This window comes from Rhamphochromis longiceps, linkage group LG3 (assembly GCF_057381845.1).
Source record: "Rhamphochromis longiceps isolate RC_006_pf linkage group LG3, R_longiceps_female_GT1.1, whole genome shotgun sequence".
In the NCBI taxonomy this organism is placed as follows: domain Eukaryota; kingdom Metazoa; phylum Chordata; class Actinopteri; order Cichliformes; family Cichlidae; genus Rhamphochromis; species Rhamphochromis longiceps.
This window is the reverse complement of record NC_140559.1, coordinates 53,444,271-53,472,056: the sequence shown is the minus strand read 5'-3', so window position 1 is coordinate 53,472,056 and position 27,786 is coordinate 53,444,271. Positions and strand designations below refer to the sequence as shown.

General features: G+C 39.0%; 2 protein-coding genes and 2 pseudogenes across 3 annotated transcripts; 2 read left to right on the top strand and 2 right to left on the bottom strand.

The window, feature by feature from the left end:
* The first annotated feature begins 1,083 nt into the window (after positions 1 to 1,083).
* On the top strand, positions 1,084 to 2,319 carry LOC146675260 (uncharacterized). The gene has a single exon (XM_085402477.1). It carries the CDS (start codon positions 1,084 to 1,086, stop codon positions 2,317 to 2,319), a length of 1,236 nt encoding a protein of 411 aa, XP_085258603.1.
* Positions 2,320 to 7,767: 5,448 nt separating this feature from the next.
* Positions 7,768 to 10,898, bottom strand: LOC146675259 (uncharacterized). 2 transcript variants are annotated; one of them, XM_085402476.1, is made up of 3 exons: positions 10,474 to 10,898; positions 9,118 to 10,399; positions 7,768 to 9,038 (listed from the first exon to the last, which is right to left on the bottom strand). In XM_085402476.1, the coding sequence occupies exon 3, from the start codon at positions 8,800 to 8,802 to the stop codon at positions 8,077 to 8,079; it is 726 nt and encodes a 241-aa protein (XP_085258602.1). In that variant the 5' UTR covers positions 8,803 to 9,038; positions 9,118 to 10,399; positions 10,474 to 10,898; the 3' UTR covers positions 7,768 to 8,076. The 2 variants fall into 2 exon arrangements, with proteins under 2 accessions (XP_085258602.1, XP_085258601.1); XM_085402475.1 differs by having other exon boundaries at positions 9,118 to 10,898.
* Positions 10,899 to 11,864: 966 nt separating this feature from the next.
* On the top strand, positions 11,865 to 13,101 carry LOC146675258 (uncharacterized; annotated as a pseudogene).
* An 8,864-nt stretch (positions 13,102 to 21,965) lies between these two features.
* Positions 21,966 to 23,097, bottom strand: LOC146675257 (uncharacterized; annotated as a pseudogene).
* Between the last annotated feature and the right edge of the window lie 4,689 nt (positions 23,098 to 27,786).

Sequence of the window (27,786 nt, the reverse complement as noted above, 5' to 3'; positions counted from 1 at the left end):
TGCGGGAGAAAACCAAAAACCAAAAGTAGCAAACATGGAGCGATATGACTCGTTTAGTCTTGGGAAACGTGCATCGACAGGTACAGTGTCCTTTTCCCCGCGTCTTTAAAAATAATTCATGCATAGATCCCCCACTGAGAAAACCCTTTTATATACTTTCTCCTTTGTACACATTTTATATAGAACTATATATAATATCATTTCTCTATATCTATATTTTCAGAAAAATTCTTTCCACACAATAAAAAACAACAATTAAACAAATGCTTCAAACAAAACAACAAAAGAAGAGAAGATGAAAGAAAGAAAAACACGACTGAGGCCAGTTTGGCACTTTGTCACGAGAACATGACAGAACTCTGTTAGTTGACGGTAAATAGCGATACTCTATTTTTCTTTCGTTTTTCTTCTCGATTTTTTTTTACTTGTAGTTCTAAATTGGAAGATTATTGTGATTTTGCATTATACAAATAAAATTATATTTTGTTATTTTTTCATCGCTCAAAATAAGCATCACACTCGCGGAAGCCGGTGTACCCGGCGAAACACCGTGCATTTATCGAGCCTTTCAACCCCAGATAGGCCAATTATGGCTCTTTGGGTCTTAAAGGTTGTTGACCCCTGCTTTAGATGAACAGAGTTTTTTAATTAAATACATACTCTTTAATAAATGTTCTCTTTTATAAAAAGTAGGATAATTAAAAAAACTTTTATTATACCTCTATTAGAAAAAAAACTGTCTTGTTTTCTGTCGTCTGTTATGTAATATTAGGGATGTTTGTGACAATTAATTTCTTTATCGGCTGGACTAACCAATAGTCCACAACTAGGAAACACTGAAATTTTAAGTTAAGTTTGAAAACAGTTTAAAAAAAAACACCCCATTCCAAAACGTCTTGTGACAATCTCATTGGAGTGATGATGTCATAGAACGTCATAAGTCCTTTGATGTTTTTCCTTAAATAGGGGTGAGAAACAGCAAGATTTAGTTCGTTTCAGCAGCATCTGTGTTTGCAGCATACAAAACGTTCACCACAGAAACATTTGGAAAGCTCTTCAAAGTCATCGTATAGAAACTCCAACATGTTTCCAAGAAAAAAACAACCAATTCAAAAAGATTACGCCGCCTCTCCTTCCTGGCGTGGCCAGCCAATTTCCCCAAATGGCATCTCATCCTTCCAAAGGGCATTAGAGGAGAGTAGGAAGGAAAACTACCTTCTCCAGAAAAAAATGCAACAAATTGAAGAAGAAAAACATCAACTGGAGGACAAGTGTAGACGAATGGAAGCCCAAAATAAAGAGCTGGAAGAAAGACAACAGCGCCAGCCGGACATAAACATTATTAATGAGGGCTGGGGAATCAAGTTTGCTCAGGCCCGAGAGCAGATTGTGCACCTCAATAAAGAAAACAGGCAAAAGCGCGCAGAACTAAAAGAAATGACCAACCAGCTCCAAGACAAGAAAACGATGACTGATAAGATACAACGGGATCTCCAACACATGGACCGAAAAAATCGGCTCCTCCAAAGACAGCTCCATGAAGCTGTGGAAGAAAAGAATAAATTCCTCCAACAGAAGGAAGAGCAGGACAAAAAGCAACAAGACATGCAGCACAAACTGAAGAGCATGCAGGAAAAATACCGCATGCTGAAAGAAAGCCTGGATGAAACACTGCGCCAAAATAAAGACCTTCTTCAACAGAAAGAGCAACAACAAAAAAGACTGAAAGAAGGAAAACGCATCGTCCAGGACTTTGAGTCTAAAAATCTAAAACTGCAAGAGTTTTGTAATCAGCTGGAGGACAAAGCAACTAAAGTGGAAGAAGAAAGGGACAAACTGGAGAAACGCTGCTCACAGATGCAGAAAAGGATCGATCAGATAGCGAGAAACAACTCCGAGCTCGTTAAGGGGCGTTTGGTGGAATTCAATAACTTGAAGAGTGAACACACTCAAATGCAGTCACAAAAACAACAAGAAGACAAAATACATGAAGACAAAAATCAAGAAATCAAGAAAAGAAAGAAGCAGTTAAAAGACAAGCACAAAGAGGTCCAACAGAGAAATGCAGACATGCACAAGGACAAGCTGATACAGGAGGCAACATCCAAACAACTCAAAGACAAGCTTGAAGAACAACAAGCAGCATTGGAAGAGGTGGAACAAAGATGTGAGAAACTTGAAGAAAAAAAACGCAGAAACCATCGACGAGCTGAGAAATCTCATCCTGCAGAAAAAAGCGCTCGTGGAAAAGTGCATGAAAAAAAAGAAAAAATGGTTCCACTTGTTCCAGAGGAGAGACGCTACTGCTTCCTCACCTGATGTAGCCTCGTCTTGCTCCACCTCTGTTAACCCCCCCCCCCCCCCCCAGCCAGTCCCGGCAGTTGACTGTCCCCTCCTGAGCCTGGTTCTGCCGGAGGTTTCTGCCCGTTTAAAGGCAGTTTTTCCTCCCCACTGTCGCCAAGTGCTTGCTCAGAGGGGATTGTTGGGGTTTTCTCTGCTCTGCCTTTTTTCTTCATTTACTTGTTTAACTTCTTTCATTGTTACTTCATTTTGCCTTGTTTCTTCATTTACTTGTTTAACTTCTTTCATTATTACTTCATTTTACCTTGTTTCTTCATTTACTTGTTTAACTCCTTTCATTATTACTTCATTTTGCCTTGTTTCTTCATTTACTTGTTTAACTCCTTTCATTATTACTTCATTTTACCTTGTTTCTTCATTTACTTGTTTAACTTCTTTCATTATTACTTCATTTTACCTTGTTTCTTCATTTACTTGTTTAACTTCTTTCATTGTTACTTCATTTTGCCTTGTTTCTTCATTTACTTGTTTAACTTCTTTCATTGTTACTTCATTTTGCCTTGTTTCTTCATTTACTTGTTTAACTTCTTTCATTGTTACTTCATTTTACCTTGTTTCTTCATTTACTTGTTTAACTTCTTTCATTGTTACTTCATTTTACCTTGTTTCTTCATTTACTTGTTTAACTCCTTTCATTATTACTTCATTTTACCTTGTTTCTTCATTTACTTGTTTAACTTCTTTCATTATTACTTCATTTTACCTTGTTTCTTCATTTACTTGTTTAACTTCTTTCATTATTACTTCATTTTACCTTGTTTCTTCATTTACTTGTTTAACTTCTTTCATTATTACTTCATTTTACCTTGTTTCTTCATTTACTTGTTTAACTTCTTTCATTATTACTTCATTTTACCTTGTTTCTTCATTTACTTGTTTAACTTCTTTCATTATTACTTCATTTTACCTTGTTTCTTCATTTACTTGTTTAACTTCTTTCATTATTACTTCATTTTACCTTGTTTCTTCATTTACTTGTTTAACTTCTTTCATTATTACTTCATTTTACCTTGTTTCTTCATTTACTTGTTTAACTTCTTTCATTATTACTTCATTTTACCTTGTTTCTTCATTTACTTGTTTAACTCCTTTCATTATTACTTCATTTTGCCTTGTTTCTTCCTTTACTTGTTTAACTTCTTTCATTATTACTTCATTTTACCTTGTTTCTTCATTTACTTGTTCAACTTCTTTCATTATTACTTCATTTTACCTTGTTTCTTCATTTACTTGTTTAACTTCTTTCATTATTACTTCATTTTACCTTGTTTCTTCTTTTACTTGTTTAACTTCTTTCATTATTACTTCATTTTACCTTGTTTCTTCCTTTACTTGCTTGTTATTCTTATCTAAATAATAAACCAATTAAATTTATCCTTTGAGTATTTTTCATCTCATCTTTACAGAATCTTTCCAAAACATTTTCAAACATTCAGATCTGTCTTTTATTTTCTTCTTGAAACCTCATAAATGGTGAACTAAAAACCCGGAATATGGTTTGAAACATAGTTTCAGCTGAAACTGGCATAACATGCTGTGTGTGTGTGTGTGTGTGTGTGTGTGTGTGTGTGTGTGTGTGTGTGTGTGTGTGTGTGTGTGTGTGTGTGTGTGTGTGTGTAGTGAGAGGGCTCACAAAATTAGGTGGTGTTCTTCATTGTAATAGGAAAGGTAACATGGGTCCCCACCGTTTCTCAAAGACTTGTTTCTGTAGTCTGAGTATGTAATTTGTTCCATCAGACAGACACTCACTGGATCCATAGATTATATCTGGTTTTAACCATCTGATAGTTATGCATTTTAGGGCTGCAGTGAGTCATATATTTAGCAGGTAACTTTTGGCTTTGCAGTCAATATGTTCTGCAATCCTTCCCAACACTGCTACTGTAGGACTTAGTGGAATATTTACCTTGGAAAATGTCTTTGAGAGCATCAAATATCTGCCTCCAGAATACACAGAGTTTAGGGCAGAGCCAGAATATATGAGTGTGGTTAGCAGAGTGTGTCCCACAGTTCCTCCAGCATGAACTCAGATGTGTTGGACCCATCTTAGCAGTTATTTCTGGAGTTCTGTAGAATCTGGCACATTAATGCCCCCTTTATTTTGGGCACTGCAGGGTTTTGAGTCTAATTCTAGGCCGCTGTTTAGCCTACATGAAGTTAGAAATTCTTCAATACAGCTTGGACTCTCCACCATTTGACCCTTAGAACTGAAGAAGCTTCTCGGATGAGAGGTGAAACGTCTTCAAGTAACTCAAAGAAGTCCAGACGCTTTTCTTTCCAAGCTCCTTAGACTATGATGACCTGGATGACTGAGAACCTTCACAGACTTCTCCACACTTTAAATGCGCTCTAATGATGGGAACGTGTGGTAACATTTAGTCTTAACTGAAATAACATATTGCATCTATAAATGGGATTAAAATGTTTACCAAAGACTAACGTTTTTCATTCAGAACAAACAGCAGATTTCAGGTTAGGGCTGCACAACTAGTTTGTCCAATATTAAAATGACAGTTGTTTGTTACAATTATTCACAGATTGTTGTGGCAAAATGTGTTTTGATTGCACTGTCATGTCAGAATACTGCTTTCACCTTTACTTTGTGCTACACTCATGTTAATTAATCTTCATAAATTAATGTTTGCAAACACAAAGTATAAAGTTTTCCACTCTGCTATTTGTACCTGCACAATAGATGTGAATAAAACTCAAACCTATACGAGCTCCTTCTCCGTTTCCCTGCAACATTTTGTATAGATCTAACTTTTTGCCACATAAAGAACCTTCTGATGTGTTTACAGTAAATGTATTTGATAGTAGCTTATTTTGTAACTTTTAGTGGGCCTATGCAATGTTCCCTCTAAGCTGCGCACGTGCGCAATTGCACACTGCTGGCACAGTCTCTGCGCACAGAAATTCTGCTTTGTGCACAAAAAAAGATCTAACCTGAATTGAAATTAAAATTAATACTTTAACAATTCTGTTTTGCAGTGTTGGTCAGTGAGTGACTGGCTGCTCCCATATGGGAACGATGCCACCTTATCCCATAGTCCAGCCAATAATGCGTATATGCGCAGCTAATCAACGTGGTTGACAGGCTATGACAGCGTCCTTATGTGACGCTTTTTTGTTTTTACATTTTCATGGTAAATGGGCTAAAGCAGTTAATTAAAAGTAGTCTAACATAAATGTAAACGCTGTAATTTGATTCTTTTAATAAACCATGAAACTTGGATGGATTCGATGCCGGCGTGACCACAGTGCACACGTCTGATGTCGCTCAGTGGTCCAAGGGATCGCTCAGGGAGTTTGTGTGTTCGCTCAGACACGTGAAAAATTAGAGGGAACATTGGGCCTATGACATTCAGTACCCAGTTATTAAAATGTTAAGTGTAAATCATCCCCAGCCCACAATAGCAGCTGAATTGACTACGATTTCAGATCTTTTTACACGTCAATAAGAAACCACCGATGTGTAAAACAGGCTGACAACACAATGACGTAAACCACACTGCTGCAACTGTGCAGCTCTCAGGTTTGATTTATTGTTTCTCTGTGTGGCCAGCAGGGGGAGGTGTTTTGCTGGTTTTTTAAAATATTAATGAAAACATTTTTCATGAAAGTTGCAAATTTGTTATCTGTTTTTATGACATCTTTCACAACAACATCAACATTAGAAAATGAAATACATTTATAGTAGGTGATCATTAATCCGTATTATTGGCACTATTAAAGGGCCCCAAAAATCAAACTTTGCTTAGGGCACCACGGAGGGCCAACCCTTTTTACACTTCAACGATTGTACACAAAATACAATCATCCATCCTTCTATCTATTTATTTTCTTCCACTTATATAATTCAGCATCACAGGGAAGCTGGATCCCAGTTGTTTTTCACAGAGGGCCAAGCAGTGGAGGGAGCTGCCGACCTCCCAGCAATACATGTAAAAGCTTTATTTTACACTGACTCTGGTCATCTTTATCTATCATAAAAATTTGCTTCACGATCTGAAACACGTAAGTGTGTCAAATATGCAAACAGCTAAGAAATCAGGATGGGCTAAATCGTTTCTTACTGCACTTCTGTTAGGCGACTGAATAAAAACACAAAGTCAGCAGTCTGGCTATGAATGTCTTTAATGTTTCCCAGATCAGAATCACAGCATACAGTGTATAATAACTTCTAAAGTAAACAGAAATATCATCACCTCATTTATTTATATAATTTTACTTTACTTTTTTTAATAATCATCTTTTTTTTATTCCATTATTTAACATTTTTCTTCATCTCAAGTCTCGAGTTTCTGAGTTCAACAAAGAAAGTAGAAACAAGACAACAGGTGCAGATTTGCAATGGACACCAAGCTGAGGGTTTCTCTGTGGGTGTCACTGTCTCTGTGCACGTTTGACACTGTGGACGTGACACAGGATCATCCAATCATGAAGTTTTGCTTTGCTGACAGTTTCTAAGTGTTGGAATAAAATAAATCCAGCAGTTATACCACAGAAAGGACAAAGTGTGGCTCTAACAGCTGTTGAACACACACAGACTGTGATGTTCTCCACACGTCACCCATCGCTCTGCACTTTTCCAGCATCCAACTGTTTTTCTGCTACATAACATCACTGCAGGAGAAAAACAACGGACAGACAGACAGCACAGTGTGACACGAGCAGGTCAGACCACCTGTGTGATCTCATGAGTCTGTGAGGATATGAGGCATCTTATGGTATCAAAGCCCTGGAGTCTGTCAAACATGGCTACATGTAAACACTGCTACATGTTAGGTGAGCTAACATTTAACTGACTGCACTTTTTTCAGTCTCAGTTTAGGTCATTTATGTCCTTACTGCGAATCACTGAAAGGCAAAGCTGGCTTTTATCGCTCTGATGTTACGCACATCATGCAGCACAGATTCATCTCTGATCACAAGACTCATATTTCAAAATAAAAGCGAGCTAAGGCTTGAAAAGAGGACGACGATTTTATGACAATCGCAGAGAAAAGAGCAACGAAAGGATTTAAAACTTGATGAAAATGTTTTTTCTCACTGAAAACTAGCAAATCCTAATAAACAGCATGACTGGCCCTCTGCTGTGAGGGGGCTTCAGTGGAGATGACTTCTGCTACAGCGACCTTCCTGCTACAGGATGGTCACATGATAACGATCAACGTTATGACAAAAATAAAATAAATGTTGAAAAAACAAAGACAAAACTGATCGGTGGTAAGGATGAACTCATTTGAAACCTCTAGCTAACGGCCATTTTTCTCTTCTCATTACAAACTGCACCTGTTGTCTTTTGTCATCACAAAATAAGCATATCATTCATTCACTCCAAAAAACAAACAAACAAAACATAAAATAAGATAAGATAAGATAGAACTTTATTAATCCCTCGGGTGGGTTCCTCTGGGAAATTCGGTTTCCAAAAAAGCACAGCACCGACAGAAGTTACAGTTACAGAATGTTATATATATATATATATATATATATATGTACACACACACACACACACACACACACACACACACATAAATACAGAGACAAATATAAATAAAATATACGAAGGGGATAAATAGAATAAATAGGAATAAAAATAAAAATACAAGTGAATTGCACATTTCAAGTATTGAGGTCTATTGCACCATTGACTATTTACAAAAGTATTGCACAAAGGTATTGTACAGTGAGGTGAAGAGGCACTACAGCTTAGTTGTTCCCCCCTCCTTTGTCCTCCTTTGTCCTCCTGTTTCCCCTCCCTCTCCCCTCCAGAGAGGAGTTAAACAGTTTGATGGCGTGTGGGACAAAGGAGTTTTTAAGTCTGTTGGTTCTTGTCTTTGAGAGAAGCAACCTGTCACTGAACAGACTCTTCTGGTTGTTAATGGCCGTGTGCAGAGGATGCCCAGCATTGTTCATAATGTCCAGCAGTTTCTTTAATGTCCTTTTCTCTGCCACTGTCACCAGAGTGTCCAGCTTCATGCCGACCACAGAGCCCGCCTTCCTGATCAGTTTCTCCAGCCTGGATGAGTCCTTCTTTGCTGTGCTGCTCCCCCAGCACACCACAGCATAGAAAAGTACTCCAGCAACCACTGACTGGTAAAACATCCTCAGGAGCTTCCTGCAGATGTTAAAAGACCTCAGCCTCCTGAGGAAGTACAGTCGGCTTTGGGCTTTTTTATACAGGTGCTCTGTGTTGCATGACCAGTCCAGTTTATTGTCCACCCACAGCCCGAGGTACTTGTACTTATTGACCACCTCCACCTCCTCCCCCTCTATCTGAACCGGCAGTGGACCTTCTCTGGACCTCCCGAAGTCCACAACCAGTTCCTTAGTCTTTGAGGTGTTGAGTTGCAGGTGGTTTGTGTGACTCCATGCGACAAAGTTCCTCACCAGACTTCTGTACTCCTCTTCCTGATCATCCCAGATACACCCCATGATGGCTGTGTCATCTGCAAACTTCTGAATATGGCATAATTCAGAGTTGTAGAGAAGTCAGAGGTGTACAGGGTGAAGAGAAGAGGGGACAGCACAGTTCCCTGTGGTGCTCCTGTGCTGCTGACCACTGTGTCAGACGTGATGTCCTTCAGCCTGGCGTACTGTGGTCTGTCGGTGAGGTAGTCGGAGATCCAAGCCACCAGGCAGGGGTCCACCTCCATCCTGTTCAGTTTTTCCTGAAGCATACAGGGCCGGATGTATAAATAAATAAGAAACTTAATATTTACAAATGTTTTGTCTGTTTTTTTTTCTTACACTTAAAAATGTACAGTTCTGATCTTCCAGATGTTTCGTCTCCATCCGTCTCCCAGTTTGGTATTTTCTTCTCTGTCCAGTGACCTCAGAGTGAGCGCTGAATGTGCCACAATGGCGCCCTCTAGTGTTAGCTTATAAAACCGACAAGGAGAAAGAACAGAGCCGAATGAAAGGACTCGTTTGTGTTCTCTCCTCTGCTGTAGCTGTGTGGTGCTGAGGTTAACTACACAACCCCTCGCCGCCTCCTTATACACAGGAGTGAGTACAAAAGGGTTCGTACGGACGCATCAGCCGGCCGTCCTTCTGCTCGACACTGTTAGCTGAAAGATGATCGGATCATCCTCTGTCCTGTATTTAAGGCTGAGAGTCTTTGTCCAGTCTCTTTTCCACAGCTACTGTCCACAGCACTGATCCACCTGCAGCACAGCCCCAGTCAGTTGTTTTATGATTTACATTGTGCACGTTTCCCTTCCAGTGAGCTTACAAAACCTCTGACAGGAGAAGTCAGGCATGTGTTTCCCCCACCTCCCCTTTTAGGCAGTAATAAAATAGAAAACAAACAATCAAACAGGCTAAAGCTAGAGCACAAGCAAAGACAGCACCGGTGACTAAGTTCTCCCATACTGGACGTACGCTACCACGTGGGCTCAAACAGCAGCACATCAGCTCAGTTTACATACTGTTGACATCTTCATCAGAGGATCAGCAGGGAGCGCTGCTGAGCTGCAGTCGTCTCCACCAGAGTGACGGAGCAGGAATCACAAACAGCACAAACCCACCGTGTTGTTTCCACCCTGTTCAGGAGATCTGAGCCCCCATCCCTTTTTGTCATGTTGCAGCTCTGCACTGCAGGCCCTGAACGCCTCCCGGTTACCCTCAGTGTGCTTAGAGTTTAATTTACAACCGACGAGCTCACAGATCATCTGCAGGCAGGTGAACGAACCCTTAATGTGAGGATAATAGCAGAGCTGACCTGAGGTCAGAAATAGTCAGGAACGGTGTCGACACAGTGAAGTCAGGTGTTTGGGAATTTGTCTGATTATCAGATTGGGGGGGTCGGTGTTAAATAACAAAGGTGGTGTAGGATGGAGAGAGGAGGAGGGAGGGAGCGGTGATGATATGGAGGAAGGTGATTGGTTAAGCAGCAGGAAGGAGCTCATGCTGGAGTCTGAGTTTTTACTGTTGGCCTTTTTCTGCTTTTTGTTTATTGTTGTCTGACGCGGGCCCGCCTACGCTTGAGTGATGCAGATGTGATATCACACTCACACAGCGACTGCCGCTCCTACACACACACACACACACACACACACACACACACACACACACACACACACACACACACACACACACACACACACACACACACACACACGTGCCATACACAAGGGGGTCAGACAGGAGCAGCATCAGTCTCTGCTCTGTTTTGTTAATAACGTAGAAAAATAATTTTGTACAATCAAGCTACATCGACGGACGCTTTACCTCACGTACCCTAAAATGAAAAAGTAGTGACAGTAAGATGAAGGCTGCACATGACACCATGACTGAGTTCACAGCTGTTGCTTTGATTCTAACGTTTAAGACTTTTGGCATCGACTCCGTTTTAATAAATGAGTGCTGGGAGGCGTCGTTTGACTTCAGGAGCTCCTGCGATGCTCTTACTCTGCGGGAGAAAACCAAAAACCAAAAGTAGCAAACATGGAGCGATATGACTCGTTTAGTCTTGGGAAACGTGCATCGACAGGTACAGTGTCCTTTTCCCCGCGTCTTTAAAAATAATTCATGCATAGATCCCCCACTGAGAAAACCCTTTTATATACTTTCTCCTTTGTACACATTTTATATAGAACTATATATAATATCATTTCTCTATATCTATATTTTCAGAAAAATTCTTTCCACACAATAAAAAACAACAATTAAACAAATGCTTCAAACAAAACAACAAAAGAAGAGAAGATGAAAGAAAGAAAAACACGACTGAGGCCAGTTTGGCACTTTGTCACGAGAACATGACAGAACTCTGTTAGTTGACGGTAAATAGCGATACTCTATTTTTCTTTCGTTTTTCTTCTCGATTTTTTTTTACTTGTAGTTCTAAATTGGAAGATTATTGTGATTTTGCATTATACAAATAAAATTATATTTTGTTATTTTTTCATCGCTCAAAATAAGCATCACACTCGCGGAAGCCGGTGTACCCGGCGAAACACCGTGCATTTATCGAGCCTTTCAACCCCAGATAGGCCAATTATGGCTCTTTGGGTCTTAAAGGTTGTTGACCCCTGCTTTAGATGAACAGAGTTTTTTAATTAAATACATACTCTTTAATAAATGTTCTCTTTTATAAAAAGTAGGATAATTAAAAAAACTTTTATTATACCTCTATTAGAAAAAAAACTGTCTTGTTTTCTGTTGTCTGTTATGTAATATTAGGGATGTTTGTGACAATTAATTTCTTTATCGGCTGGACTAACCAATAGTCCACAACTAGGAAACACTGAAATTTTAAGTTAAGTTTGAAAACAGTTTAAAAAAAAACACCCCATTCCAAAACGTCTTGTGACAATCTCATTGGAGTGATGATGTCATAGAACGTCATAAGTCCTTTGATGTTTTTCCTTAAATAGGGGTGAGAAACAGCAAGATTTAGTTCGTTTCAGCAGCATCTGTGTTTGCAGCATACAAAACGTTCACCACAGAAACATTTGGAAAGCTCTTCAAAGTCATCGTATAGAAACTCCAACATGTTTCCAAGAAAAAAACAACCAATTCAAAAAGATTACGCCGCCTCTCCTTCCTGGCGTGGCCAGCCAATTTCCCCAAATGGCATCTCATCCTTCCAAAGGGCATTAGAGGAGAGTAGGAAGGAAAACTACCTTCTCCAGAAAAAAATGCAACAAATTGAAGAAGAAAAACATCAACTGGAGGACAAGTGTAGACGAATGGAAGCCCAAAATAAAGAGCTGGAAGAAAGACAACAGCGCCAGCCGGACATAAACATTATTAATGAGGGCTGGGGAATCAAGTTTGCTCAGGCCCGAGAGCAGATTGTGCACCTCAATAAAGAAAACAGGCAAAAGCGCGCAGAACTAAAAGAAATGACCAACCAGCTCCAAGACAAGAAAACGATGACTGATAAGATACAACGGGATCTCCAACACATGGACCGAAAAAATCGGCTCCTCCAAAGACAGCTCCATGAAGCTGTGGAAGAAAAGAATAAATTCCTCCAACAGAAGGAAGAGCAGGACAAAAAGCAACAAGACATGCAGCACAAACTGAAGAGCATGCAGGAAAAATACCGCATGCTGAAAGAAAGCCTGGATGAAACACTGCGCCAAAATAAAGACCTTCTTCAACAGAAAGAGCAACAACAAAAAAGACTGAAAGAAGGAAAACGCATCGTCCAGGACTTTCAGTCTAAAAATCTAAAACTGCAAGAGTTTTGTAATCAGCTGGTGGACAAAGCAACTAAAGTGGAAGAAGAAAGGGACAAACTGGAGAAACGGTGCTCACAGATGCAGAAAAGGATCGATCAGATAGCGAGAAACAACTCCGAGCTCGTTAAGGGGCGTTTGGTGGAATTCAATAACTTGAAGCGTGAACACACTCAAATGCAGTCACAAAAACAACAAGAAGACAAAATACATGAAGACAAAAATCAAGAAATCAAGAAAAGAAAGAAGCAGTTAGAAGACAAGCACAAAGAGGTCCAACAGAGAAATGCAGACATGCACAAGGACAAGCTGATACAGGAGGAAACATCCAAACAACTCAAAGACAAGCTTGAAGAACTAGAAGCAACATTGGAAGAGGTGGAACAAAGATGTGAGAAACTTGAAGAAAAAAAACGCAGAAACCATCGACGAGCTGAGAAATCTCATCCTGCAGAAAAAAGCGCTCGTGGAAAAGTGCATGAAAAAAAAGAAAAAAATGGTTCCACTTGTTCCAGAGGAGAGACGCTACTGCTTCCTCACCTGATGTAGCCTCGTCTTGCTCCACCTCTGTTAACCCCCCCCCCCCCCCAGCCAGTCCCGGCAGTTGACTGTCCCCTCCTGAGCCTGGTTCTGCCGGAGGTTTCTGCCGGTTTAAAGGCAGTTTTTCCTCCCCACTGTCGCCAAGTGCTTGCTCAGAGGGGATTGTTGGGGTTTTCTCTCCTCTGCCTTTTTTCTTCATTTACTTGTTTAACTTCTTTCATTGTTACTTCATTTTGCCTTGTTTCTTCATTTACTTGTTTAACTTCTTTCATTATTACTTCATTTTACCTTGTTTCTTCATTTACTTGTTTAACTTCTTTCATTATTACTTCATTTTACCTTGTTTCTTCATTTACTTGTTTAACTTCTTTCATTATTACTTCATTTTACCTTGTTTCTTCATTTACTTGTTTAACTTCTTTCATTATTACTTCATTTTACCTTGTTTCTTCATTTACTTGTTTAACTTCTTTCATTATTACTTCATTTTACCTTGTTTCTTCATTTACTTGTTTAACTTCTTTCATTATTACTTCATTTTACCTTGTTTCTTCATTTACTTGTTTAACTTCTTTCATTATTACTTCATTTTACCTTGTTTCTTCATTTACTTGTTTAACTTCTTTCATTATTACTTCATTTTACCTTGTTTCTTCATTTACTTGTTTAACTTCTTTCATTATTACTTCATTTTACCTTGTTTCTTCATTTACTTGTTTAACTTCTTTCATTATTACTTCATTTTACCTTGTTTCTTCATTTACTTGTTTAACTCCTTTCATTATTACTTCATTTTACCTTGTTTCTTCATTTACTTGTTCAACTTCTTTCATTATTACTTCATTTTACCTTGTTTCTTCATTTACTTGTTCAACTTCTTTCATTATTACTTCATTTTACCTTGTTTCTTCCTTTACTTGCTTGTTATTCTTATCTAAATAATAAACCAATTAAATTTATCCTTTGAGTATTTTTCATCTCATCTTTACAGAATCTTTCCAAAACATTTTCAAACATTCAGATCTGTCTTTTATTTTCTTCTTGAAACCTCATAAATGGTGAACTAAAAACCCGGATTACGGTTTGAAACATAGTTTCAGCTGAAACTGGCATAACATGCTGTGTGTGTGTGTGTGTGTGTGTGTGTGTGTGTGTGTGTGTGTGTGTGTGTGTGTGTGTGTGTGTGTGTGTGTGTGTGTGTGTGTGTGGAGAGAGAGAGAGCTCACAAAACTAGGTGGTGTTCTTCATTGTAATAGGAAAGGTAACATGGGTCCCCACCGTTTCTCAAAGACTTGTTTCTGTAGTCTGAGTATGTAATTAGTTCCATCAGACAGACACTCACTGGATCCATAGATTATATCTGGTTTTAACCATCTGATAGTTATGCATTTTAGGGCTGCAGTGAGTCATATAAGGTAACTTTTGGCTTTGCAGTCAATATGTTCTGCAATCCTTCCCAACACTGCTACTGTAGGACTTAGTGGAATATTTACCTTGGAAAATGTCTTTGAGAGCATCAAATATCTGCCTCCAGAATACACAGAGTTTAGGGCAGAGCCACAATATATGAGTGTGGTTGGCAGAGTGTGTCCCACAGTTCCTCCAGCATGAACTCAGATGTGTTGGACCCATCTTAGCAGTTATTTCTGGTGTTCTGTAGAATCTGGCACATTAATGCCCCCTTTATTTTGGGCACTGCAGGGTTTTGAGTCTAATTCTAGGCCGCTGTTTAGCCTACATGAAGTTAGAAATTCTTCAATACAGCTTGGACTCTCCACCATTTGACCCTTAGAACTGAAGAAGCTTCTCGGATGAGAGGTGAAACGTCTTCAAGTAACTCAAAGAAGTCCAGACGCTTTTCTTTCCAAGCTCCTTAGACTACGATGACCTGGATGACTGAGAACCTTCACAGACTTCTCCACACTTTAAATGCGCTCTAATGATGGGAACGTGTGGTAACATTTAGTCTTAACTGAAATAACATATTGCATCTATAAATGCGATTAAAATGTTTACCAAAGACTAACGTTTTTCATTCAGAACAAACAGCATATTTCAGGTTAGGGCTGCACAACTAGTCTGTCCAATATTAAAGTGACAGTTGTTTGTCACAATTATTCACAGATTGTTGTGGCAAAATGTGTTTTGATTGCACTGTCATGTCAGAATACTGCTTTCACCTTTACTTTGTGCTACACTCATGTTAATTAATCTTCATAAATTAATGTTTGCAAACACAAAGTATAAAGTTTTCCACTCTGCTATTTGTACCTGCACAATAGATGTGAATAAAACTCAAACCTATACGAGCTCCTTCTCTGTTTCCCTGCAACATTTTGTATAGATCTAACTTTTTGCCACATAAAGAACCTTCTGATGTGTTTACAGTAAATGTATTTGATAGTAGCTTATTTCGTAACTTTTAGTGGGCCTATGCAATGTTCCCTCTAAGCTGCGCACGTGCGCAATTGCGCACTGCTGGCACAGTCTCTGCGCACAGAAATTCTGCTTTGTGCACAAAAAAAGATCTAACCTGAATTGAAATTAAAATTAATACTTTAACAATTCTGTTTTGCAGTGTTGGTCAGTAAGTGACTGGTTGCTCCCATATGGGAACGATGCCACCTTATCCCATAGTCCAGCCAATAATGCGTATATGCGCAGCTAATCAACGTGGTTGACAGGCTATGACAGCGTCCTTATGTGACGCTTTTTTGTTTTTACATTTTCATGGTAAATGGGCTAAAGCAGTTAATTAAAAGTAGTCTAACATAGATGTAAATGCTGTAATTTGATTCTTTTAATAAACCATGAAACTTGGATGGATTCGATGCCGGCGTGACCACAGTGCACACGTCTGATGTCGCTCAGTGGTCCAAGGGATCGCTCAGGGAGTTTGTGTGTTCGCTCAGACACGTGAAAAATTAGAGGGAACATTGGGCCTATGACATTCAGTACCCAGTTATTAAAATGTTAAGTGTAAATCATCCCCAGCCCACAATAGCAGCTGAATTTACTACGATTTCAGATCTTTTTACACGTCAATAAGAAACTACCGATGTGTAAAACAGGCTGACAACAGAATGACGTAAACCACACTGCTGCAACTGTGCAGCTCTCAGGTTTTATCTATTGTTTCTCTGTGTGGCCAGCAGGGGGAGGTGTTTTGCTGGTTTTTTAAAATATTAATGAAAACATTTTTCATGAAAGTTGCAAATTTGTTATCTGTTTTTATGACATTTTTCACAACAACATCAACATTAGAAAATGAAATACATTTATAGTAGGTGATCATTAATCAGTATTATTGGCACTATTAAAGGGCCCCAAAAATCAAACTTTGCTTAGGGCACCACGGAGGGCCAACCCTTTTTACACTTCAACGATTGTACACAAAATACAATCATCCATCCTTCTATCTATTTATTTTCTTCCGCTTATATAATTCAGCATCACAGGGAAGCTGGATCCCAGTTGTTTTTCACAGAGGGCCAAGCAGTGGAGGGAGCTGCCGACCTCCCAGCAATACATGTAAAAGCTTTATTTTACACTGACTCTGGTCATCTTTATCTATCATAAAAATTTGCTTCACGATCTGAAACACGTAAGTGTGTCAAATATGCAAATAGCTAAGAAATCAGGATGGGCTAAATCGTTTCTTACTGCACTTCTGTTAGGCGACTGAATAAAAACACAAAGTCAGCAGTCTGGCTATGAATGTCTTTAATGTTTCCCAGATCAGAATCACAGCATACAGTGTATAATAACTTCTAAAGTAAACAGAAATATCATCACCTCATTTATTTATATAATTTTACTTTACTTTTTTTAATAATCATCTTTTTTTATTCCATTATTTAACATTTTTCTTCATCTCAAGTCTCGAGTTTCTGAGTTCAACAAAGAAAGTAGAAACAAGACAACAGGTGCAGATTTGCAATGGACACCAAGCTGAGGGTTTCTCTGTGGGTGTCACTGTCTCTGTGCACTGTTTTGACACTGTGGACGTGACACAGGATCATCCAATCATGAAGTTTTGCTTTGCTGACAGTTTCTAAGTGTTGGAATAAAATAAATCCAGCAGTTATACCACAGAAAGGACAAAGTGTGGCTCTAACAGCTGTTGAACACACACAGACTGTGATGTTCTCCACACGTCACCCATCGCTCTGCACTTTTCCAGCATCCAACTGTTTTTCTGCTACATAACATCACTGCAGGAGAAAAACAACGGACAGACAGCACAGTGTGACACGAGCAGGTCAGACCACCTGTGTGATCTCATGAGTCTGTGAGGATATGAGGCATCTTATGGTATCAAAGCCCTGGAGTCTGTCAAACATGGCTACATGTAAACACTGCTACATGTTAGGTGAGCTAACATTTAACTGACTGCACTTTTTTCTGTCTCAGTTTAGGTCATTTATGTCCTTACTGCGAATCACTGAAAGGCAAAGCTGGCTTTTATCGCTCTGATGTTACGCACATCATGCAGCACAGATTCATCTCTGATCACAAGACTCATATTTCAAAATAAAAGCGAGCTAAGGCTTGAAAAGAGGACGACGAATTTATGACAATCGCAGCGAAAAGAGCAACGAAAGGATTTAAAACTTGATGAAAATGTTTTTTCTCACTGAAAACTAGCAAATCCTAATAAACAGCATGACTGGCCCTCTGCTGTGAGGGGGCTTCAGTGGAGATGACTTCTGCTACAGCGACCTTACAGCACATGTTCTTTCTGTTTAATTTGTACCTGCCATTTGTTTCCGGTCCAACGTAGTTATAGTAAATAAAGTTATTTTTCTGAAAAACAACACAGAAGAATAAAAAGAAATAGGTCACTTTTGATTGCATCAACTCTAATATCGGTTTTGTTTTAATAGGTATTTGCAATAAAATGGCATTACTACAGATAAAAATAATAGATGTATTTTTTTAGAAAGTGTTCTGGAAATTGTTACTGTTTATGGATACTCTTAATTACAGATGACATTTCAATGGATATAAACCTTTAGAAAGTTACACTCTGTATATTTACTATTTTAAAACGTAATGCTGTTGCTGGAAATGTGTCTCATTATTGTGTAGCCCCTGAGGTATGTGTGTGAGTGTATATACGTATCCTTTAATCCATATCCACTAATCCTTTCTGTTTTCACAGAAGTGTCATTTTTGAAGATTTGTGCTTCACTAAGTGGCAAAAGTCAGCAGGGATTTTGAAAGTGATGTGCGAGTCAGGTGTTCTCTCCGGTGAGCCTCAGCCTCTTGGTCAGCTGACAACTGATAGGGAGAGCTCTCTGTTAAACCAGCGGGAATGGAGACGTCCAAAAACATTGGAGGGCTTTTGCAAATAAGTAATGTCCTATTTCGTTTCAGACAAAATGCATTTTAGAATACTTGGCTAAACCAAGTACACAGAACTGACTACTGATGCACTCTTGACAGAAGCGGAGCAAGAGCATTTTGAGCCAACTTGACTTGATGTGTACTTTGAATTCGAACCAGGTAAAAAGTGAGCAACTTTCATGACACAGGAAACTCTGTATTTAAGCTCAACAGAATATTTGCCATAATTTGGCATAATTTTTACAACAATGCCCCAATTTGCTGGGTTTTTGGGACATTCATTTATATACACTTTTCTTGAAGTCCCACCACAGCATCTAAATCAGGTCAAAATCTGGACTTTCCCTGGGCAATGGAAAAACCTTGATTGATTTTCTTTTTCCATACTTTTGTAGACTTGCTGGTGTGCTTAGGATAAGTGCCCTGTTGCATGACCCAATTTGAGCCAAGCTTCAGCTATCAGATAGATGGCTTCACATAGAGGAATTCATGGTCAACTCCAGTGTTCCCTCTAATTTTTCACGTGTCTGAGCGAACACACAAACTCCCTGAGCGATCCCTTGGACCACTGAGCGACATCAGACGTGTGCACTGTGGTCACGCCGGCATCGAATCCATCCAAGTTTCATGGTTTATTAAAAGAATCAAATTACAGCATTTACATCTATGTTAGACTACTTTTAATTAACTGCTTTAGCCCATCCATGAAAATGTAAAAACAAAAAAGCGTCACATAAGGACGCTGTCATAGCCTGTCAACCACGTTGATTAGCTGCGCATATACGCATTATTGGCTGGACTATGGGATAAGGTGGCATCGTTCCCATATGGGAGCAACCAGTCACTTACTGACCAACACTGCAAAACAGAATTGTTAAAGTATTAATTTTAATTTCAATTCAGGTTAGATCTTTTTTTGTGCACAAAGCAGAATTTCTGTGCGCAGAGACTGTGCCAGCAGTGCGCAATTGCGCACGTGCGCAGCTTAGAGGGAACATTGCATAGGCCCACTAAAAGTTACAAAATAAGCTACTATCAAATACATTTACTGTAAACACATCAGAAGGTTCTTTATGTGGCAAAAAGTTAGATCTATACAAAATGTTGCAGGGAAATGGAGAAGGAGCTCGTATAGGTTTGAGTTTTATTCACATCTATTGTGCAGGTACAAATAGCAGAGTGGAAAACTTTATACTTTGTGTTTGCAAACATTAATTTATGAAGATTAATTAACATGAGTGTAGCACAAAGTAAAGGTGAAAGCAGTATTCTGACATGACAGTGCAATCAAAACACATTTTGCCACAACAATCTGTGAATAATTGTAACAACTGTCATTTTAATATTGGACAAACTAGTTGTGCAGCCCTAACCTGAAATCTGCTGTTTGTTCTGAATGAAAAACGTTAGTCTTTGGTAAACATTTTAATCGCATTTATAGATGCAATATGTTATTTCAGTTAAGACTAAATGTTACCACACGTTCCCATCATTAGAGCGCATTTAAAGTGTGGAGAAGTCTGTGAAGGTTCTCAGTCATCCAGGTCATCGTAGTCTAAGGAGCTTGGAAAGAAAAGCGTCTGGACTTCTTTGAGTTACTTGAAGACGTTTCACCTCTCATCCGAGAAGCTTCTTCAGTTCTAAGGGTCAAATGGTGGAGAGTCCAAGCTGTATTGAAGAATTTCTAACTTCATGTAGGCTAAACAGCGGCCTAGAATTAGACTCAAAACCCTGCAGTGCCCAAAATAAAGGGGGCATTAATGTGCCAGATTCTACAGAACACCAGAAATAACTGCTAAGATGGGTCCAACACATCTGAGTTCATGCTGGAGGAACTGTGGGACACACTCTGCCAACCACACTCATATATTGTGGCTCTGCCCTAAACTCTGTGTATTCTGGAGGCAGATATTTGATGCTCTCAAAGACATTTTCCAAGGTAAATATTCCACTAAGTCCTACAGTAGCAGTGTTGGGAAGGATTGCAGAACATATTGACTGCAAAGCCAAAAGTTACCTGCTAAATATATGACTCACTGCAGCCCTAAAATGCATAACTATCAGATGGTTAAAACCAGATATAATCTATGGATCCAGTGAGTGTCTGTCTGATGGAACAAATTACATACTCAGACTACAGAAACAAGTCTTTGAGAAACGGTGGGGACCCATGTTACCTTTCCTATTACAATGAAGAACACCACCTAGTTTTGTGAGCTCTCTCTCTCTCCACACACACACACACACACACACACACACACACACACACACACACACACACACACACACACACACACACACAGCATGTTATGCCAGTTTCAGCTGAAACTATGTTTCAAACCGTAATCCGGGTTTTTAGTTCACCATTTATGAGGTTTCAAGAAGAAAATAAAAGACAGATCTGAATGTTTGAAAATGTTTTGGAAAGATTCTGTAAAGATGAGATGAAAAATACTCAAAGGATAAATTTAATTGGTTTATTATTTAGATAAGAATAACAAGCAAGTAAAGGAAGAAACAAGGTAAAATGAAGTAATAATGAAAGAAGTTAAACAAGTAAAAGAAGAAACAAGGTAAAATGAAGTAATAATGAAAGAAGTTGAACAAGTAAATGAAGAAACCAGGTAAAATGAAGTAATAATGAAAGAAGTTAAACAAGTAAATGAAGAAACAAGGTAAAATGAAGTAATAATGAAAGAAGTTGAACAAGTAAATGAAGAAACAACGTAAAATGAAGTAATAATGAAAGAAGTTAAACAAGTAAATGAAGAAACAAGGTAAAATGAAGTAATAATGAAAGAAGTTGAACAAGTAAATGAAGAAACAAGGTAAAATGAAGTAATAATGAAAGAAGTTAAACAAGTAAATGAAGAAACAAGGTAAAATGAAGTAATAATGAAAGAAGTTAAACAAGTAAATGAAGAAACAAGGTAAAATGAAGTAATAATGAAAGAAGTTAAACAAGTAAATGAAGAAACAAGGTAAAATGAAGTAATAATGAAAGAAGTTAAACAAGTAAATGAAGAAACAAGGTAAAATGAAGTAATAATGAAAGAAGTTGAACAAGTAAATGAAGAAACAAGGTAAAATGAAGTAATAATGAAAGAAGTTAAACAAGTAAATGAAGAAACAAGGTAAAATGAAGTAATAATGAAAGAAGTTAAACAAGTAAATGAAGAAACAAGGTAAAATGAAGTAATAATGAAAGAAGTTAAACAAGTAAATGAAGAAAAAAGGCAGAGGAGAGAAAACCCCAACATTCCCCTCTGAGCAAGCACTTGGCGACAGTGGGGAGGAAAAACTGCCTTTAAACGGGCAGAAACCTCCGGCAGAACCAGGCTCAGGAGGGGACAGTCAACTGCCGGGACTGGCTGGGGGGGGGTTAACAGAGGTGGAGCAAGACGAGGCTACATCAGGTGAGGAAGCAGTAGCGTCTCTCCTCTGGAACAAGTGGAACCATTTTTTTCTTTTTTTTCATGCACTTTTCCACGAGCGCTTTTTTCTCCACAATGAGATTTCTCAGCTCGTCGATGGTTTCTGCAAGTGGTTTTTCTTCAAGTTTCTCACATCTTTGTTCCACCTCTTCCAATGCTGCTTGTTGTTCTTCAAGCTTGTCTTTGAGTTGTTTGGATGTTGCCTCCTGTATCAGCTTGTCCTTGTGCATGTCTGCATTTCTCTGTTGGACCTCTTTGTGCTTGTCTTTTAACTGCTTCTTTCTTTTCTTGATTTCTTGATTTTTGTCTTCATGTATTTTGTCTTCTTGTTGTTTTTGTGACTGCATTTGAGTGTGTTCACTCTTCAAGTTATTGAATTCCACCAAACGCCCCTTAACGAGCTCGGAGTTGTTTCTCGCTATCTGATCGATCCTTTTCTGCATCTGTGAGCAGCGTTTCTCCAGTTTGTCCCTTTCTTCTTCCACTTTAGTTGCTTTGTCCTTCAGCTGATTACAAAACTCTTGCAGTTTTAGATTTTTAGACTGAAAGTCCTGGACGATGCGTTTTCCTTCTTTCAGTCTTTTTTGTTGTTGCTCTTTCTGTTGAAGAAGGTCTTTATTTTGGCGCAGTGTTTCATCCAGGCTTTCTTTCAGCATGCGGTATTTTTCCTGCATGCTCTTCAGTTTGTGCTGCATGTCTTGTTGCTTTTTGTCCTGCTCTTCCTTCTGTTGGAGGAATTTATTATTTTCTTCCACAGCTTCATGGAGCTGTCTTTGGAGGAGCCGATTTTTTCGGTCCATGTGTTGGAGATCCCGTTGTATCTTATCAGTCATCGTTTTCTTGTCTTGGAGCTGGTTGGTCATTTCTTTTAGTTCTGCGCGCTTTTGCCTGTTTTCTTTATTGAGGTGCACAATCTGCTCTCGGGCCTGAGCAAACTTGATTCCCCAGCCCTCATTAATAATGTTTATGTCCGGCTGGCGCTGTTGTCTTTCTTCCAGCTCTTTATTTTGGGCTTCCATTCGTCTACACTTGTCCTCCAGTTGATGTTTTTCTTCTTCAATTTGTTGCATTTTTTTCTGGAGAAGGTAGTTTTCCTTCCTACTCTCCTCTAATGCCCTTTGGAAGGATGAGATGCCATTTGGGGAAATTGGCTGGCCACGCCAGGAAGGAGAGGCGGCGTAATCTTTTTGAATTGGTTGTTTTTTTCTTGGAAACATGTTGGAGTTTCTATACGATGACTTTGAAGAGCTTTCCAAATGTTTCTGTGGTGAACGTTTTGTATGCTGCAAACACAGATGCTGCTGAAACGAACTAAATCTTGCTGTTTCTCACCCCTATTTAAGGAAAAACATCAAAGGACTTATGACGTTCTATGACATCATCACTCCAATGAGATTGTCACAAGACGTTTTGGAATGGGGTGTTTTTTTTTAAACTGTTTTCAAACTTAACTTAAAATTTCAGTGTTTCCTAGTTGTGGACTATTGGTTAGTCCAGCCGATAAAGAAATTAATTGTCACAAACATCCCTAATATTACATAACAGACGACAGAAAACAAGACAGTTTTTTTTCTAATAAAGGTATAATAAAAGTTTTTTTAATTATCCTACTTTTTATAAAAGAGAACATTTATTAAAGAGTATGTATTTAATTAAAAAACTCTGTTCATCTAAAGCAGGGGTCAACAACCTTTAAGACCCAAAGAGCCATAATTGGCCTATCTGGGGTTGAAAGGCTCGATAAATGCACGGTGTTTCGCCGGGTACACCGGCTTCCGCGAGTGTGATGCTTATTTTGAGCGATGAAAAAATAACAAAATATAATTTTATTTGTATATTGCAAAATCACAATAAGCTTCCAATTTAGAACTACAAGTAAAAAAAAGAACTGGCATAAATAAAATACACTTCAGCTAAATACTAATTTATTTTCCCAAACCACGCAGAGCCGCACTATAAGGACTAAAGAGCCGCATGAGGCTCCGGAGCCGCAGGTTGCCGACCCCTGATCTAAAGGCTATAACAAAAAGCTTCCTGCTGGAAAATGAAATGTCCCCATTAAGAGTCTGAATCAGGAGCCGATGACATTACTCTGTAAACTCTCAAAGCACTTTAATAAACAAGCAAACAGTTCCACCTCTCGCATTATTGCGTAAAGTTGACAGCGCGTCAGGCAAATAGGCAGGCTCCATCCCCGGCCTCTAGCGACTGTGGAAGTCGCTACATCTTTAGTCAACAAAAAACGGCATTCTGGAGAAGCCAGCCACAAGCAGGATCAAAGAAATCAGATCAAGGAACCTGAAAGACGCCAAGTAAGTGCAGCGCATCTGAATGAGTGAGCCCAGCAGCACCGACACACCTGACGCAATTCTGAGGAGCGCAGGTAAGAATACCTGTGCATGTCTGGTTGTGGAAAAGGAAGCGACATTGCATTAGCGCTGAGATGTTTTAAGAGGAGACACTGAATGGAATGAATGTTGGTTAAATGTGCAATGTTTTTGGCTGCGCTCTTGGATTGATGACTGCGCTGCGTCTTATTAATTATGCTGCTTGGATGATGTTCAAATGGACAATTAAAGTGCCGTTACGTTGAAAGGATTTTATGGTCAAAGTCTATTGTGGCTTCCAGTGGATATATGTTTTAATGGATGATCACTGAAGATTAAAATAAATAAATAAATAAAAAATCGAACAAACAAACGGGAAAATCATGAGTCAAACAGGTGATGATGATTGTTCCTCTAATGATTTGGGGGAAAAGAGAGAAAGAAAAATGACTGGAAAGGCATTGTTGAATAAAATCGAAAAATCACAAAATGAATGCAAAATATATGTTAATAAAATGAAAGGACTAATACAAAAAATGAAAGCGCTCATGCAACACAATGAAAATCTTTCTCAAATTAAGCAGTATTTGGTGGATTTAAAGGCACTGTGCGAAAAGGCTTCAAGTTCACATGTTGAGGTGTTGTCTTTGGTGCCAGAGGAAGTAATAAAACAAGAGGAATGCTTTTCAAGTATCATGAAATACACAAATGTGTTTTTAAATGAAATTCAGAACTGGATAAATCAAAGAGAACAAAATCCTGCTGTTTGTCCAAAGCAAATCAATTTATTGGAAAACAATGTTGCATCAAATACTGAGACAGAAGTGGAGGATGATATCAAGCCAAGTGATAGTGTTTCTGTTGTGATATTTTGATACCATGGTAGCATTTACTGAGTATTGTTTTTGATGATATTATACAAAGGACCCTGTTTCTGCAATGCCCTTTGTTTTAACCTCATCTCCTCTTGCTGTGTCAACTGAAGATTTTATGGTGTGAAAGTAGATACTAAGGTTGGAGGGAAAACACCAACAAATCACTCTTTTACTTATCACTCCCTTGCAGAAGATGTTTATGTGAAGACCATCTGGGTTGTGTCAGAACTCACGGATGTAGGAGACCTCTGTATAAGATTTATAGGCCTTGTGAGTGCATCTTTATTGCCCTTGCTGAACAAAGGATTCCAACTGTCGAAGGACACCACCCCACCCAGTGGGCAGGGTCTGAACTGAAACTTGTTGTCTGCCTATAAAAACTGCTGCACAAAGAATAAACTTTGAGTTAGTTTGGGATGACAATTTAGAACAGTCTCCGCGTCTTTTTGTTCTTCCAAACTGCTCCCGGTACTCCGGCCGGTGCTGTAATTAACCGTTGATCATACTTGAGAATATTTTAATTGTTATAGGTTAAAGGATGAACTCTGATGATGAAAGCCCACGCCTCAGAGAAACCCGGAATGGAGTTTCTTGCAGTTTCAAATGTTGAAAGCCACAAAACTTCTTCAAGATCTTCAACTTCATCTGTTCGTATGAAAGCTGAGGCAGAGTTGGCAGCTTTAAAGACGCGGGGAAAAGGACACTGTACCTGTCGATGCACGTTTCCCAAAATCTAAACGAGTCATATCGCTCCATGTTTGCTACTTTTGGTTTTTGGTTTTCTCCCGCAGAGTAAGAGCATCGCAGGAGCTCCTGAAGTCAAACGACGCCTCCCAGCACTCATTTATTAAAACGGAGTCGATGCCAAAAGTCTTAAACGTTAGAATCAAAGCAACAGCTGTGAACTCAGTCATGGTATCATGTGCAGCCTTCATCTTACTGTCACTACTTTTTCATTTTAGGGTACGTGAGGTAAAGCGTCCGTCGATGTAGCTTGATTGTACAAAATTATTTTTCTACGTTATTAACAAAACAGAGCAGAGACTGATGCTGCTCCTGTCTGACCCCCTTGTGTCTGGCACATGTGTATTCTGACTTGTGTGTGTGTGTGTGTGTGTGTGTGTGTGTGTGTGTGTGTGTGTGTGTGTGTGTGTGTAGGAGCGGCAGTCGCTGTGTGAGTGTGATATCACATCTGCATCACTCAAGCGTAGGCGGGCCCGCGTCAGACAACAATAAACAAAAAGCAGAAAAAGGCCAACAGTAAAAACTCAGACTCCAGCATGAGCTCCTTCCTGCTGCTTAACCAATCACCTTCCTCCATATCATCACTGCTCCCTCCCTCCTCCTCTCTCCATCCTACACCACCTTTGTTATTTAACACCAACCCCCCCAAACTGATAATCAGACAAATTCCCAAACACCTGACTTCACTGTGTCGACACCGTTCCTGACTATTTCTGACCTCAGGTCAGCTCTGCTATTATCCTCACATTAAGGGTTCGTTCGTTCGCCTAACAGAAGTGCAGTAAGAAACGATTTAGCCCATCCTGATTTCTTAGCTGTTTGCATATTTGCCACACTTACGTGTTTCAGATCATGAAGAACATTTTTATGATAGATAAAGATGACCAGAGTCAGTATAAAATAAAGCTTTTACATGTATTGCTGGGAGGTCGGCAGCTCCCTCCACTGCTTGGCCCTCTGTGAAAAACAACTGGGATCCAGCTTCCCTGTGATGCTGAATTATATAAGCGGAAGAAAATAAATAGATAGAAGGATGGATGATTGTATTTTGTGTACAATTGTTGAAGTGTAAAAAGGGTTGGCCCTCCGTGGTGCCCTAAGCAAAGTTTGATTTTTGGAGCCCTTTAATAGTGCCAATAATACTGATTAATGATCACCTACTATAAATGTATTTCATTTTCTAATGTTGATGTTGTTGTAATCCACAGTGAAAAATGTCATAAAAACAGAGAGAAACAATAGATCAAACCTGAGAGCTGCACAGTTGCAGCAGTGTGGTTTACGTCATTGTGTTGTCAGCCTGTTTTACACATCGGTGGTTTCTTATTGACGTGTAAAAAGATCTGAAATCGTAGTAAATTCAGCTGCTATTGTGGGCTGGGGATGATTTACACTTAACATTTTAATAACTGGGTACTGAATGTCAGAGGCCCAATGTTCCCTCTAATTTTTCACGTGTCTGAGCGAACACACAAACTCCCTGAGCGATCCCTTGGACCAATGAGCGACATCAGACGTGTGCACTGTGGTCACGCCGGCATCGAATCCATCCAAGTTACATGGTTTATTAAAATAATCAAATTACAGCATTTACATTTATGTTAGACTACTTTTAATTAACTGCTTTAGCCCATTTACAATGAAAATGTAAAAAAAAATCTTGTTCATGACCTGTGCAGTATGTTAACACTATTGGAAGTAAAAATAACTTGAACTCCAATTTCAAAAACACAACTTTCTTTCTTTTCTTTTTTTTCTTTTATACAGCTCTGACTTGTATTATGGGTCTGTGGTCTGGGAGAGAGTCCTGTAACTCTCTGTCTCCAAAATACAGTATATAATGACCAATGCTGGGCAATTAATTATATAGTTACTTCTTCAAAAAAGTAACTCAGTTTGGCAAACAACGTTTTTTGCAGCTATTTTTTTAAATGCAGCCAAGGCGTTTTTAAATAAACAT

Excerpts from the sequence above, each read along its gene's own strand:
- LOC146675260 (XM_085402477.1), top strand. The coding sequence starts at position 1,084 with ATGTTTCCAAGAAAAAAACAACCAATTCAAAAAGATTACGCCGCCTCT.
- LOC146675259 (XM_085402475.1), bottom strand. The coding sequence starts at position 8,802 with ATGGGGTGTATCTGGGATGATCAGGAAGAGGAGTACAGAAGTCTGGTG.